The sequence below is a fragment of the Misgurnus anguillicaudatus genome, chromosome 21 (genome assembly GCF_027580225.2).
Source record: "Misgurnus anguillicaudatus chromosome 21, ASM2758022v2, whole genome shotgun sequence".
Lineage (NCBI taxonomy): Eukaryota > Metazoa > Chordata > Actinopteri > Cypriniformes > Cobitidae > Misgurnus > Misgurnus anguillicaudatus.
This window is the reverse complement of record NC_073357.2, coordinates 54,738,415-54,751,334: the sequence shown is the minus strand read 5'-3', so window position 1 is coordinate 54,751,334 and position 12,920 is coordinate 54,738,415. Positions and strand designations below refer to the sequence as shown.

At 37.6% G+C, this 12,920-nt stretch overlaps 1 protein-coding gene across 2 annotated transcripts; it reads right to left on the bottom strand.

The window, feature by feature from the left end:
- Positions 1 to 1,094: 1,094 nt before the first annotated feature.
- On the bottom strand, positions 1,095 to 12,822 carry btbd10b (BTB (POZ) domain containing 10b). Of its 2 annotated transcripts, none has more exons than XM_055213788.2 (8): positions 12,669 to 12,822; positions 8,087 to 8,285; positions 7,653 to 7,932; positions 7,333 to 7,435; positions 2,700 to 2,820; positions 2,321 to 2,518; positions 2,121 to 2,231; positions 1,095 to 1,971 (listed from the first exon to the last, which is right to left on the bottom strand). In XM_055213788.2, the coding sequence occupies exons 2-8, from the start codon at positions 8,238 to 8,240 to the stop codon at positions 1,643 to 1,645; spliced, it is 1,296 nt and encodes a 431-aa protein (XP_055069763.1). In that variant the 5' UTR covers positions 8,241 to 8,285; positions 12,669 to 12,822; the 3' UTR covers positions 1,095 to 1,642. The 2 variants fall into 2 exon arrangements, with proteins under 2 accessions (XP_055069763.1, XP_055069770.1); XM_055213795.2 differs by having other exon boundaries at positions 8,087 to 8,282; positions 12,669 to 12,812.
- Positions 12,823 to 12,920: the final 98 nt, after the last annotated feature.

The following is a 12,920-nucleotide window of genomic DNA, read 5'->3' as shown; positions in this document are numbered from 1 at the left end:
ATCTTGAGGCAAGACTGCCAATATTAAAATTAAAAGGCAAGGCTTTTTATTCATGCCCAAGCAATAATAGGGACTAAATTAAAATGTAAAGTTCAGTTTTAATTTTATGGTCTCTTTTATTAATTGGTTTTCATTTTCAACTTGTATACAAATTCAATGTTAATCAGTGGGGGGTTTACTTGCTCAAAAAAGGGGATTGGCTGACAGCAAGACCCGGCACAAAACGAAAATGAAAACCAATAAATAAAAGAGGACATAAAATTAAAACTGAACTTTACATTTTAATTTAGTCCCTATTATTGCTTGGGCATGAATAAAAATACTTTTTAAAAATGTATTTACAGATTCCTTTTCAAGTTTGCCTTTTTATTTTAATATTGTCAGTCTTGCCTCAAGATTATATGGAAAATGAAATGTCAAATCCTCAAATTAATTGTATTTTTCAATGATGCTTCATGTTAAAAATGAAATAATTTAATTTAATGTTTTAATTTTTATTTTATCATTTAATTTTCAAATTTGGGACACATTTTGCGATTTAATTTTTTATTTTATCATTTAATTTAAAAAAGACTAAAAATACCTTACATAAATATTGTCCTATCCTAAAACCCATAAATCAATGGACTGCTTATTTATTCATACATCTCAATGAAAAAATACCCTCGTGACTGGTTTTGTGGTCCAGGGTCAGGAATAGACTAAGCATCAAAATTATTTTTTATTTGAAACTGCACATTTCGCCAAAATGTGTGTAGTTTGGATCACACCACGTTATAAATTTTTTAAATGTCCATATTTTGATCCATGATCACCTGATGAACCACAAAACTGGAGGGATTTACAGTCATGATAGAGATTTAAATTAAATTAAAGACAAACAATTGCTAACATAATTTTACATTTATTTATATTTTGTGCAAAGGTTAAGGCTCTGACCAATCAAATTGCAGGCAATTTGAAAGACATAATGTGTGTATTCCGAGTCCTGTAACAAAGCACCTAATTATTTCCATACCTAGAGTTTCTATTATAATTCTTGGCACACCAGCAATTGCTGGACTTACAACAATAATTCAACTTTACACATTGTATATATTATATAGCTTTATTAATACAATGATTTTCAAGCGCTGAACAGACAAATCTTGAGCAGATAAATTAACGTCCACTTAAGAAAACACTGCATTCATTCGCCAGGCAAATGGATCTCCTGAAGAGTCGTGCAGCACAGGAGCTTGGCGGAGGTCACGGAGAGCTTAAAAAAACAAAACGAACAGTGGCACTGAACCCGAACGCGTTATAGAACTGATGATAATAATAATAATTATACTCATTGCAGTTACAAATATAATAAAATGGAAAAGAACGTCCCAATTACAAAACAGGTGAGGTTGCTAACTTCATTTCAAACGACAAACAAACAAATTCCTTTGGTCGAATAAAAAAAAAGAGAACACAAAACAGAACACTGCCCATGCCGATATCCCAAGTTCACGTTGGGTTTGTTCTTTATTTTTTTACATTTCAATACAGTAACTAGAGTGTTGAGGCTCTAAGGCTGTGGAGAAGGTGCGGAAGGCAATCTGGTTATAGTGTCACTGGTTCATGCTGTAGCATGCTGTTGGAAGAGCGTCTGCTCTCAGACCGCGGGCGACGGGCCGTCGGTGTCTGGCTCGTTGTTGAAGTTGTTGCTGTAGTGGTGACCGGGTGGAGGGTGGTTGGGAAAAATGTCCAGTTCATCCACCTGCGGTCCAGGGTGCATCACCAGCTGATCTTGGGGAATGTCCGCGGCGGCTGCTGCCAGGTTCGTGATGGACTTGCTCTTCACGCACTGGAAGTCCACATGTCGGCTCTTGCCCTCTTCTTTCTCCCAGGACATGCGGATGAAGGGTCTTTGGACGTAGTTGTAAATGACTTCGGGTCGACCGCCTGGTCGCTTTTTCACTTTCTCTTTGTATGTTGGATAGCCTACAGATGCAGGATGGAAGATCAATACGGTTTTATACTCTAAAGCTTTTCCTTATTCCTTTAAATAATTAAATTAATAGTTTGAATAAAATGTTTTTGAATTTGTAGTGACACATAATAATTGTGACACAGAATTCCCTGCATCTTACCTTCAATACCCAGTCTGATTTTCTTGAGACCTCGCTCTTTTAAAACTGATTTGGCTACATCACGGTTCTCAATGTACTTGAAGAAACGGTACAGTTTTGTACTGTAAATTACTGAAATAAAAACAACAGAAAAAATGATTATCACCATCAACAAATACACTTTAACCTACATCGGTTCAGACAAAAAGGTGTGTGCTTACTCTGTGCATACTCCTCTCCCATCTGGGGTGGGTACTCTTCATCCCAGTCAACCACGTCATCGTCTGTGAGCACGACAATGTGACACTCCCTCTCACCGCTCTGAGCGCTTGTCACCATCAGAGGGAGCACCATCTCTTCCAGGTAAAACTCAAACTGCCTTCGAGCGCCGTCATTGGACAGCTCGTGCATCAGGGCGCCTACAAAGAGTAATTAGGCCATGAACACCAAACTGAAAATGCATAATACTTTTAATATACGAAGACGTTAAACCAGTTGAGTTTAAAATGCAGGGCACTAAAGTAAAACTTGGTGTTGATAACAGACTAGCAGAATCTCATGTATCATGGAGGGGATTTCTTAAGCAGAGGAATTACTCACTCAGGTCCCGGCACTTGATAGTACTGTAGTCAAAAGAGATGCAGAGATAGTCGCATGCTTCCCTCAGCTCAGGTATCGAGATTCCATCGGGGCAACGGATTATCCCGGTTTTATAGTAATCCTGCCAATTAGAGAAAAAACAGACAACACAAACGCTGCCATTACAGAAGCCAAACCAAATAAAGAAGGATAGTCCTCTAAGGGAAAATGGATGAAAGCCAATGTTATCTGAGCAATGTTGTTGGTTCAACGCAGCTCACACAAACCGGGGGACCCAATTCAATTTTATTTTATTTATATAGCGCTTTTCACAATTGTTTAATTGTTCCAAAGAAGCTTTACATTAATAAAAACTAAAGAAAATTGGAATAGGACAACAAAGTAGCAAATAACAGCAGCTAATATTAATCAGTACTAGTAAGCAGAGTAATAACTAGGGTTGTCACTTTCCGTTCGAAAATCGATTGCACAATCGATCGGACCAACCAAAAAACGTTTCGAAAACGAAAATAGGCAATCGATTTTAACCAAATATGTACACTATTAATTTTAAAAGAATTAAACAGTTAAAATATAGATGTAACAAAACTCACAAACAAGCAGAAAAAGAAAATAAAGAATCCCGAAAGTGCAGTAGGTGTGCGAAAGCTAGACAGAAAATACCCAGCAATTTTACGCACCTATAGTTTCACGCTTTCAATAGCTGCATCTAGTGTTTTGCAAAGAAAATGTAGGACAACGTCCATAAACCTGTGCAACACGAGACAGCGTCGAAATGGTGAACTTACAGGAGATGATGAGTTATGACAAGGAGCCACCCTTGCGAGCTGACAGCGACCCGCTTTTGAGATGGAAGATTGGCAGTACGAAATACGCAGCTGGCAACGAACGAAGTACCCGAGTTTCCTGGGACATCAGTGCGGTTGGAGTGCGTCTTCTCAACAGATGGACATAGTGAATGAAAAGCGCTCTGCTCTTGACCCCTTAAATGTTGATCGACTTGTTTTCCTGACCAATAATTTGTAATGGCCCTAGTCTTTTTGCGCATTTCATTATGCCTGCCTAGTGCCGCCTAAGTGTCGGTTACGTTTAATAAAAAAATACACAGCATGTTCTCAACTTCAAGTAAGTCTATTTAAAGTTTCATTTTTGAACAGTTGTTTGAAATGGATCGAATCATTATTTAAAATAATTTTTGAATTGCCTAAATCATAAAAGCAGCCGGTTGAACCTGCAGTAATGTTTTTCATTTATGGCAGCAGTCCACTCTGCATATTTTTTTAGAGAATGTTGCACTACTGTTGCTGTTTTTTTTATTCTGCACGAAACTTAATGACAATGAATAAGAAATATTGCTGACTTGTGCGTTTCAGGCGCTCTCTTTGCATTTGTCTGTTATTTGGCGTTAAATGGAAACGTCTTTTTTAGACATGGAAAATCGATTTTACAATCGATTCAATGAACACTTATATATTAAAAATCGAAAATGATTTTTTCACAAAAGTGACAGCCCTAGTAATAACGCCGCGTATATGTAGCCAACGCAGCGTATATGTAGCCAACGCAGCGTATATGTAGCCAACGCAGCGTATATGTAGCCAACGCAGCGTATATGTAGCCAACGCAGCGTATATGTAGCCAACGCAGCGTATATGTAGCCAACGCAGCGTATAGACCATTTCATTGAACCGCATGTGCAGTGACGCGATGCGCTTCTGTTCCGAACTTTACTTCCGTTTTCAGTTTTTTAATGGTCAGACTATTTGCTAAACTGAACTCTTGAACAAATACCCCGTCGAAAATAACAAATGTTTTGGTTTCCTAGGTAATCTACGTGTTGTTTATTTTGCTTGTTATATAAATAAACTACGTTTAAAGTACTTTGTTGTATTTATTCTTAGCAGAGTTTACCGGAAGTTATGTGTTGACCACAGATGCCGCTTGTTTATGTTGTTACTGCTGAAACCTTTATATGTTATGCAGCATATATGTAACGCAGCGTATATGTAACGCAGCGTACATGTAACGCAGCGTACATGTAATGCACAACTGTTTAATTGTTCCAAAGCAGCTTTACATTAACTAAAACAAAAGAAAACAGAAAAAAAAAAAATCACAGGACAACAAAGCAGCAAAGTATAGCAGCTAATATTAATCTGTACTAGTTAGCAGAGTAATAAAGCAGCGTATATGTAACTGTAACGCAGCGTATATGTAACTGTAACGCAGCGTATATGTAACTGTAACGCAGCGTATATGTAACTGTAACGCAGCGTATATGTAACTGTAACGCAGCGTATATGTAACGCAGTTCTAAGTTAAGCTAATGTCAGCTGACTCCCAAGGGGTTGGAAAAAAACTCCTAGGAGAAAAAACCCATGGGGACAAATCCTTGGGAGAAAAAAACTCTTGAAAAACAGCCAGACCTAGCTGATCCTATAGGAAATATACTGTGTATTAAGTTCTATATTATTCTATATTTAATAATTTAAATTAAAAGTCAAAGGAAGCGGTAGGTTGTCGCTGGGCATCACGATAAAGAGAAACGGACCCAGGACTGACGTATCATAACACCATTGCAAAGTAGGTTTCGATCCCCTCTCCACTCCAATATCGAAGTAATATTAACATTGGAAGGACTAAAACATAATAAAAGTATAATATCGTTCAGTCAGAAAAGCAGTGCCAAGTATGTAATATTTCAGTGACCATTTGAAAGACAAATAAATAGCATCATCTGTGTGGGCTTAGACACTTCTCCTTTAATAAGCTCATGCACTGCACATCTCTCAGTGGATTGTTAGTCGGTGACACTTTAAATTCATTCATCTGCGGGTTTATCGATCTTCTACATGGCTCTGAGCTACAGAGGCATACTAAACACTAACCTTACTTCAACTCCACATAACAATGTGCTGAAAGATCATTACAGCAGGTTACACAGCAAAGCTCATGACAAGCTTAATGCGGCACTTCACTTTATTATTTAACAGATTAAGCTTAATATGACAGATGAATCTTAATCCAACATTTCAGATTGTACTTATCAATAGAAATAGACTATTGGACAATTCTACAGCATTTTAATTTTTCTGTTGTCCTTGCTTCTGCTAACTGTACAAATGCTTTTTGCAGGTTTCAACAAGGCAAATGTAATACTTTAAAAGACCTTTTTAAAACCATTATGAATGACATTTAAGACCTCTATATCATGACAATGAAATCCAATTTCATGACATATCAACTTTTGATGACAAAAACAAGACGTATTTTCTCAAGGTGTGGCAAGACAAATGAGACACGAGACTGTGTTCACGAGAATAAGACGTGCCAAGATTTTTAAACTTTGCTGATATTACGAGACCTTGAGACTTAACCTAGAATGTTGAATAGTCTAAATTAACCAAACAAGCCAATAGCGTGAAGTTCGCAGGTTCATCATTCCACATCACTGAATCCATTGAATTACATAAATACAGGAGCAGCATATAGCGGACTCTCGCGGCTGTAGACGGTACTGTTGTCTCTTGCCTCAAATGTCAAAATTAATTCATACTGACTTACAAGGCGCACCTGACTTGATATATCTCTCGCTTAAAATTCTCTTCATACGTCATACATTTAAGTTCAGTGGACCAGATGAAGGGTTTTAAACACCATGCACGCTATGTGCTGTCGTCTTTTCTCATGAGCTTCATTTGCAAGTGACTGACAGTGAAGCAATACTGTTTACTGGTCTAAGCGTCTCTCACGCTGGCCCCGGGCTATCGGGCAGTCCTTCATGTTGAGCCATGTTAAAATATATAGGGGTGGTTTCCCAGACAGTGCTTAGATTATTACAGGACTAGTTCTTATTTATATTAGTACATTTAAGTAGTTTCTTAGAAAAATACATTACAAAATACATTACTGGTGTGCATCTTGGGAGAAAACAATGACAGTGATATATTTTATGGCAAAAATAGAAATAATTAAATTGAGCAGACATTGGCACGTCTAATGCACAGAATGTGCGAAGCAGTGGGCTTTCATACATGGCAGAGTAAGAAACTGCACCAATACATTTTTATATATCATATAATACTCTTAGATATTTACAAAGAATTCATTAAAAGCTTTGTTTAATTCCGTTTTAATTCAGAACTGTTAGAATGAATCAGCAAATTATTAAATTTTCTGCATACGGGAAATGCTTCATTTAGTTAATGTGCAGATTTGTGTTTGACGGGTTATGACACACACATCTTGAGGGAGAGGAGGGACAACTCTCATTTGTCATCTATAAGCTGGCGGCAGTAAGTCTTAGTAAAGCAAATGGTGTCTCATATGTTTAAACGGATATGCGGGCACAAACGAAAGAAAAAAACCTTACATGCTGCGAGATCATTTCAATCAGCATTAGAGGTAGCGTTACATGGATGGAGGAAAATTAAGACCTGGTTAAAATTATTTGATACCTTTAAGATTTAAGTTGAATGTTTCAGACTTTTTAAGGCCTTAAATTTTGATTTTAAAATGTAAGACTTTTTAAGACCCCCCTTGAAACTCTGGTACATCAAGGTTTCTTTGTGAAACTAGTTGTTTTATCCTTGGTAAAGCAATTGGGGCAAATAAATGTGTGGCAAAGACTTACCAGAATAGATCTGAACACAGTGGAGCTGATGCCCTCGGCCACCTCATACTCTCCTTTGTCATTAGGCCGTGTGAAATTGTGCTCCCTCCCAGATCCAAACATTCTACAAAAATACATAAATACATTCAAAAACTTAATTGCATTCTGTCCATCTTCTCAACCTTCATGTCATTCAATGACTAAAGCAGATATTTAAAAGTCCTATATATATATATTTTGGTTGGACAACCACATCTGCCATTTACCTTCCTTTCAAGGTAAAGAAAAACCTATAAGTGTGAACCAGTTCTGATCCCTTTAACAGATAAACAAGTCCTAACCTGCCCAGCATGGTGTTGGGCTGTGCTGTGAAAATCGAGGGGTCAACCACGAAGCGTGTGTTGTCTACGATGAGTGTGACCTTTTCTGACGTGCGCACGCTGCGGGCTCCATCTTTGACATTCTCGTATACGAAGACCATCTCACTGGGGCCGATGCACTTGTAGGTGCCTTCTGAACTGGACAGGCTACTGTTGCGACTGCTAGCAATCCCACTGCTACTGCTGGGAGAAATCCTCTGAGGCCTGGGGCTGCTGGGCCGGGATGAGCCACCTTCACGATCTGTTAACAGGAAACATAACATTCATGCATTTGGGTTAGGGTTAGGGTGTGTATGTTCCCTGGGAGCTGAACCCATGACCTTTAGCACTGCTCTACCAATAACAATAGCAAATCATCTATCTATCTAGACGTAAATGGCATCATTTTTTCTCACCGCTGTTCTGTTGGCGTGTTGGTGATGTCACATTGCGAATGCAGGGCGTGAGCTGTCCTTCGCCACGCTCATGTGAGGAATCCCGTGAGCGGTCGCTGGAACGCCGGCGATCTCTGGATCGGTCACAGCCTCCAGTGGCGCCATGCATGTTCATTTTCACCTGGTCAGCTTCAAGTCCAGACTAACACATAGTCTGCTACTGTGGAGAGTGAAAGAAGGAGAGATTTGAAAAAGTAACCTCTGAATAAGGTCTGTGACTCCTCACAGGCTATACGCTCCCATTGTAATTTAAGGTAATATAACTCCCATGACACAACAAAGAGCTAACACTCAGTTCACATCTCTGCATAATAAAACTAAGGCCCTGTTTATATTAGAGCATTTGCGTTTTAAAACGGCATTTTAAAATGAAAACGATCCTCGTTTATACTGGCATTTTAAAAAGAATCTTCATCCACACTATACACCACCATAAATGCATGAAACATGACCAATCATGTAACTGGGCATGCGCATAAAAGTGTAAAATAACTTATTACTCTAATAATAGCTTACCTTTGCGCGTTTATGCAGCCTAGGGGTGTGCGATATTGACAAAAAGTCATACCTGGGTCCTTTGCTGGCAACTATAACAGACACTATTTTTGAACCTATAAAAATGTGTTTGGGAAAGTCTTATACTGTTCTAGCTCCCCCCTACAACATATTAATATGATTAATAGGTTAATTTTGATTTTATAACTAAACAGAAAGGTCTTTATGATTTAAAAAGAAAGCATTCAAGTGAACAGTACTAAACAGTAGCGAACTTGAAGCAAAAATAAATTTCAGCAAATGCATACTTCAATCAAACATAGTAAGAGGTGAAGTATAGCTTTAGCCTACAGAAATGCTTATTGCATTAATTTTTAAAAGTGTGTGAGGTCCGTGCACGTCCTCCGCTAGCAACACAAAAATAGCGCCTAAACGAGCATTATATATTAATGACGTTGAGTTTATTGTTTTTATTAATTTATATTCACAAAACTTATCAACAAAACATCGATTAAAATTAAAAGACAAATTATATGAAACGAAATTCATTTTAAAGTAGCAAACAAAACTTACATTAAACTGGAAAATAATGTCTGACCCATTACAATTCTCCCTTCATATTGGCCTTTACAACGCCTATATGGCGTTTAAAATTACAGCCTATCTTTCGTAAGCTAACTAAATTTAAACAAAACATAAACACATTACAACAATACTCAAACCCAACAATACTCAAACATTAATATTAAACAGACATTATCTAAAAGGTTACATGTTAAAACAATCCGATATAGCGTTTATAATAGCTGGTTGGTAGATGTTTACTATTTTTGGCAAAACCTCCGTTGCAAACCAACATTTACATGAATAAAATAATTTTTACTTTGAAAATGATGCGCTGTCGCGTTGACATCAGCTGTTCGTTTACATAAGACTCAGTCTACGTTCATTTACACTCAGAGCAACGTCTGAGTTCTCAAACTAAAACAGGGTCTTCAGCGTTTGCGAACGAATCCGTTTATGAGGGTCGAAAACGGTGATGTAGTGTAGATGAAAGGCGTAAACGTAGCAAAAGTAACGCGTTTTAAAGGATAAATGCATTAATGTAAACATAGCCTAAGACACTCAAATGTGCTTACAGTCATTGTTAGCTTGAGATACAACAGCAGACTTCATACTGAATGCAGCTTCATGCGGAAAGGAAATCGTTTTTTTTTTAACCATTGATGTTATTGTATAAATAAATAAACACTCTATGAGTCACTTCATGCTGAGCTTAAATAGTAACAACTATCATCAAAACATTTACATGACAGTTCTTGGCAGAGACACCTCTCTCTCTCTCTCTCTCTCTCTCTCTCTCTCTCTCTCTCTCTATAAAATCTATTATTTTTACAGTAAGTACTGTCCTCAATAAATAAATAACATTTATAAGACAATAGAGGAGATGGCTGATAAAGTAATAAGAGTGGGTGTGTGCTAACGTTTTCTGTTTGAGTTGATCAGGAAGTGCCTGGGGTAAAAACAGCTTGGTGTCATGAATGTTATGCACAAAAGAAATGGGCTTGGGCCCTGCTGTTTGTCATACAACTGTACTGACTCATTGGGTGCCTTAACACTGTGTAGGGCCCTATAATTTCCACGATCACGGAATCGCGGACGGAATCGCGGAATTGGCTAATTGACACGGAATCTAGTATTAACGCGGAATTTTACATATTTTGAATAAAATTATGTTTTTGTGTGACACGCCCCCTCCCGTCGTTTCAGACCCCATCCAAAACACTGAAACCATGGCGAAGCGGCTCTCCACGACTCTGTTTTCGTCAGCGAAAAAATTAAGAAATTCGACGCTAAGCACTTAGTTCCGAGCAGGTCTCACATGACTTTTATGTGACCGGAGAACTGTTATTTTGGAAGTTTTGTCAACACTCTGTTCACGGTGAGCGCAAAGATACATGCACTCTCTCATCCACGTCTGTCTCACTGTACCTCTCTCACGTGCACGCGCTCACGCATCTGTCCAAAGTGCGAACACAAATCCTCATGTATTTGTTCAGCTTTATGCATTTCAAGCGAGCTGAGGCAAACTAACTATCCCTCGCATTTAAAATATAATCATCTGCATCATGGCGCCGCTCTCTGTCTCTCTTTCGCTCGCACGTGCAAAGAGCTGCGTGCTCATGCTGTCCTAAGTCAAATAACTATCCTGTGTATGTTTGTAAAGTTATATGCATTTCAAGCGATTGTGTATAAAATATGGATCGCGTTCCGCTGGATTGATGTGTTTAAGGCACTTCTGAAGGCACCACTGCTTTGACACCTTGTTGTAGCCTCCTACAACAACACTAAACAATGCATTGAATTGAGTTGTGTGAGTGCGCGCGCGCGTGTGCGTGTGTAAATGCATCTTTTATAGTCATTAAAAGTAATCCTGTTATCCAGTTTTTTCCCCAACTCATTTACATTTTAATCATTAACATTAAAGGCACACTCTTTTTATGACTAAAATAAAAGTAAAGGGTAAATAATATAATTGCCAAAAATTAAAACGGATAAAACGGAATTAGCAAAAATTAAAACGGAGAAAACGGAATTTGGGAAAAAATAAAACGGATTTTATAGGGCCCTAAACACTGTAACAAAAGAAACTACTATTTAGTAGCACCATGGTATCTTTGGAGTATGGTATTCTTGGGGTAGTACTAGTATGTATGGGCATGTAAACACCAAGGTTTGTAAATATATTAATTAAAACACACATCGATGTAAATAAACTAAAACGTATTACCAACACATAGATAACTATCCAAGATTTAAATGCTCTTCAGATATGATAAACGGTTTGTGAATTAAACTTTTTGTCTACCATAACAACTCCCTCGGTGCATTGAAGCTGCAAAGCACTGTTATTTTTTGAAAGCTCAGGAAATGCCTAAGATAGTTGTCCATTTAGACCAACACCCTAAAATAACACAACAAATACACAAAGAGCCCACCCCTTTCTTCCCAACACAATAAGCCAATAAAACAGCTCTAGGAGCTTAGGGTAAAACTTTGCCTGGTTTTGACTATGTAAACTTCTTTCCCATGCAAACATCCAACTGCCAAAATGTAAAAAAAGGCTGAAAAAAAACTTTCCAATGTAATATGTCAACTGATGCTATTTAAACATACCTACCTATGCAGTACAGTAGGGTTTAGTATACATCATTGCTTATAAGCTTGCATAAACTTTTTAGTTGATGTCGTCTTGGTTAAAGTTAAAATAAGGATGGTTAACCTTTGGAATGAGTCACAGGGTGACAAACTGGTTCATTTGGTATACACGAGGAAGTGTGAATTGCTCAATTTCTCATCCTGTCTAATATTTGATAAACATGCAGTGTTTACACAGGAACTTTTACGAAAAGCATTCATATAATGCCTTAATAACCTGCTACAATATCATAAAGCAACCTATATAACTTTACTCTCTTAACACATCCGATGAATGACGTAAAAAAGAAAGCATTTAGAAAAATTGAGGCACAATATCAAACCAAGTGACATCTATAAAAACAAATGATCCAAGATCACGCTACAAATGAATCCTTTATTACTTTCTTTATAATTTAGCCCGTAACGTTACATATATTTATTTACTGGTAAAATGTGATTTACATGCGTCACTTGGTTTATTACTGTCACTGCAATTATACTACATTGTAGTAATACTATTATAAAGTTATAAGGTTTCATAAAGCTACAATTTATAATGCATCTGTAATGATCTGATAGTCAACAGTGATGGGGTTTGACTGTTGGTGTGTCATCCTGCCAGACTCGATAAAAAACACAAAAAAGAAAGAAATACAATTCTGCACGACTCACATATGAATTATTTATGTTGTAATTAAAAAGGAACTTGTAATTAAATGTTTACCTAGGTATCTGGTGTGTGAAGTAAACACACAAACATTAGCGAGCGATACAGAAATGGTAGCTAGCCACCGAAGCTAAACAACAAAACAACAAGCGTTTGAATTTAACTTGACCAAATTCTTACCTTTTTACAGTGTGATGGTGAGCATAGTTTGTGAAATAAGTAGTTATGTGTATTGACCCGCGAGGAAAACGAAAAACGAGACTCGAGAAGCTGAAGAAAACACCTCAGCCTTTTTTGAAAAACCGAATTTGACTACTAACTGCCACAGTGCTGACAGGAAACGAGACTTTCCCGTCCCGGTCGAAGTATCGCGAGAATTGCGGCGTCACATATAGCCGACGCGTTTGGCAAGGATTGAGAATAAAACAAGAA

Coding starts and splice junctions, on each gene's coding strand:
- btbd10b (XM_055213788.2), bottom strand. CDS start 8,240: ATGAACATGCATGGCGCCACTGGAGGCTGTGACCGATCCAGAGATCGC. Junction 7,933..8,086: donor AACACGCCAACAGAACAGCG/GTGAGAAAAAAT, acceptor TCCTGTTAACAG/ATCGTGAAGGTGGCTCATCC. Junction 2,519..2,699: donor TATCAAGTGCCGGGACCTGA/GTGAGTAATTCC, acceptor TACTCTTTGTAG/GCGCCCTGATGCACGAGCTG.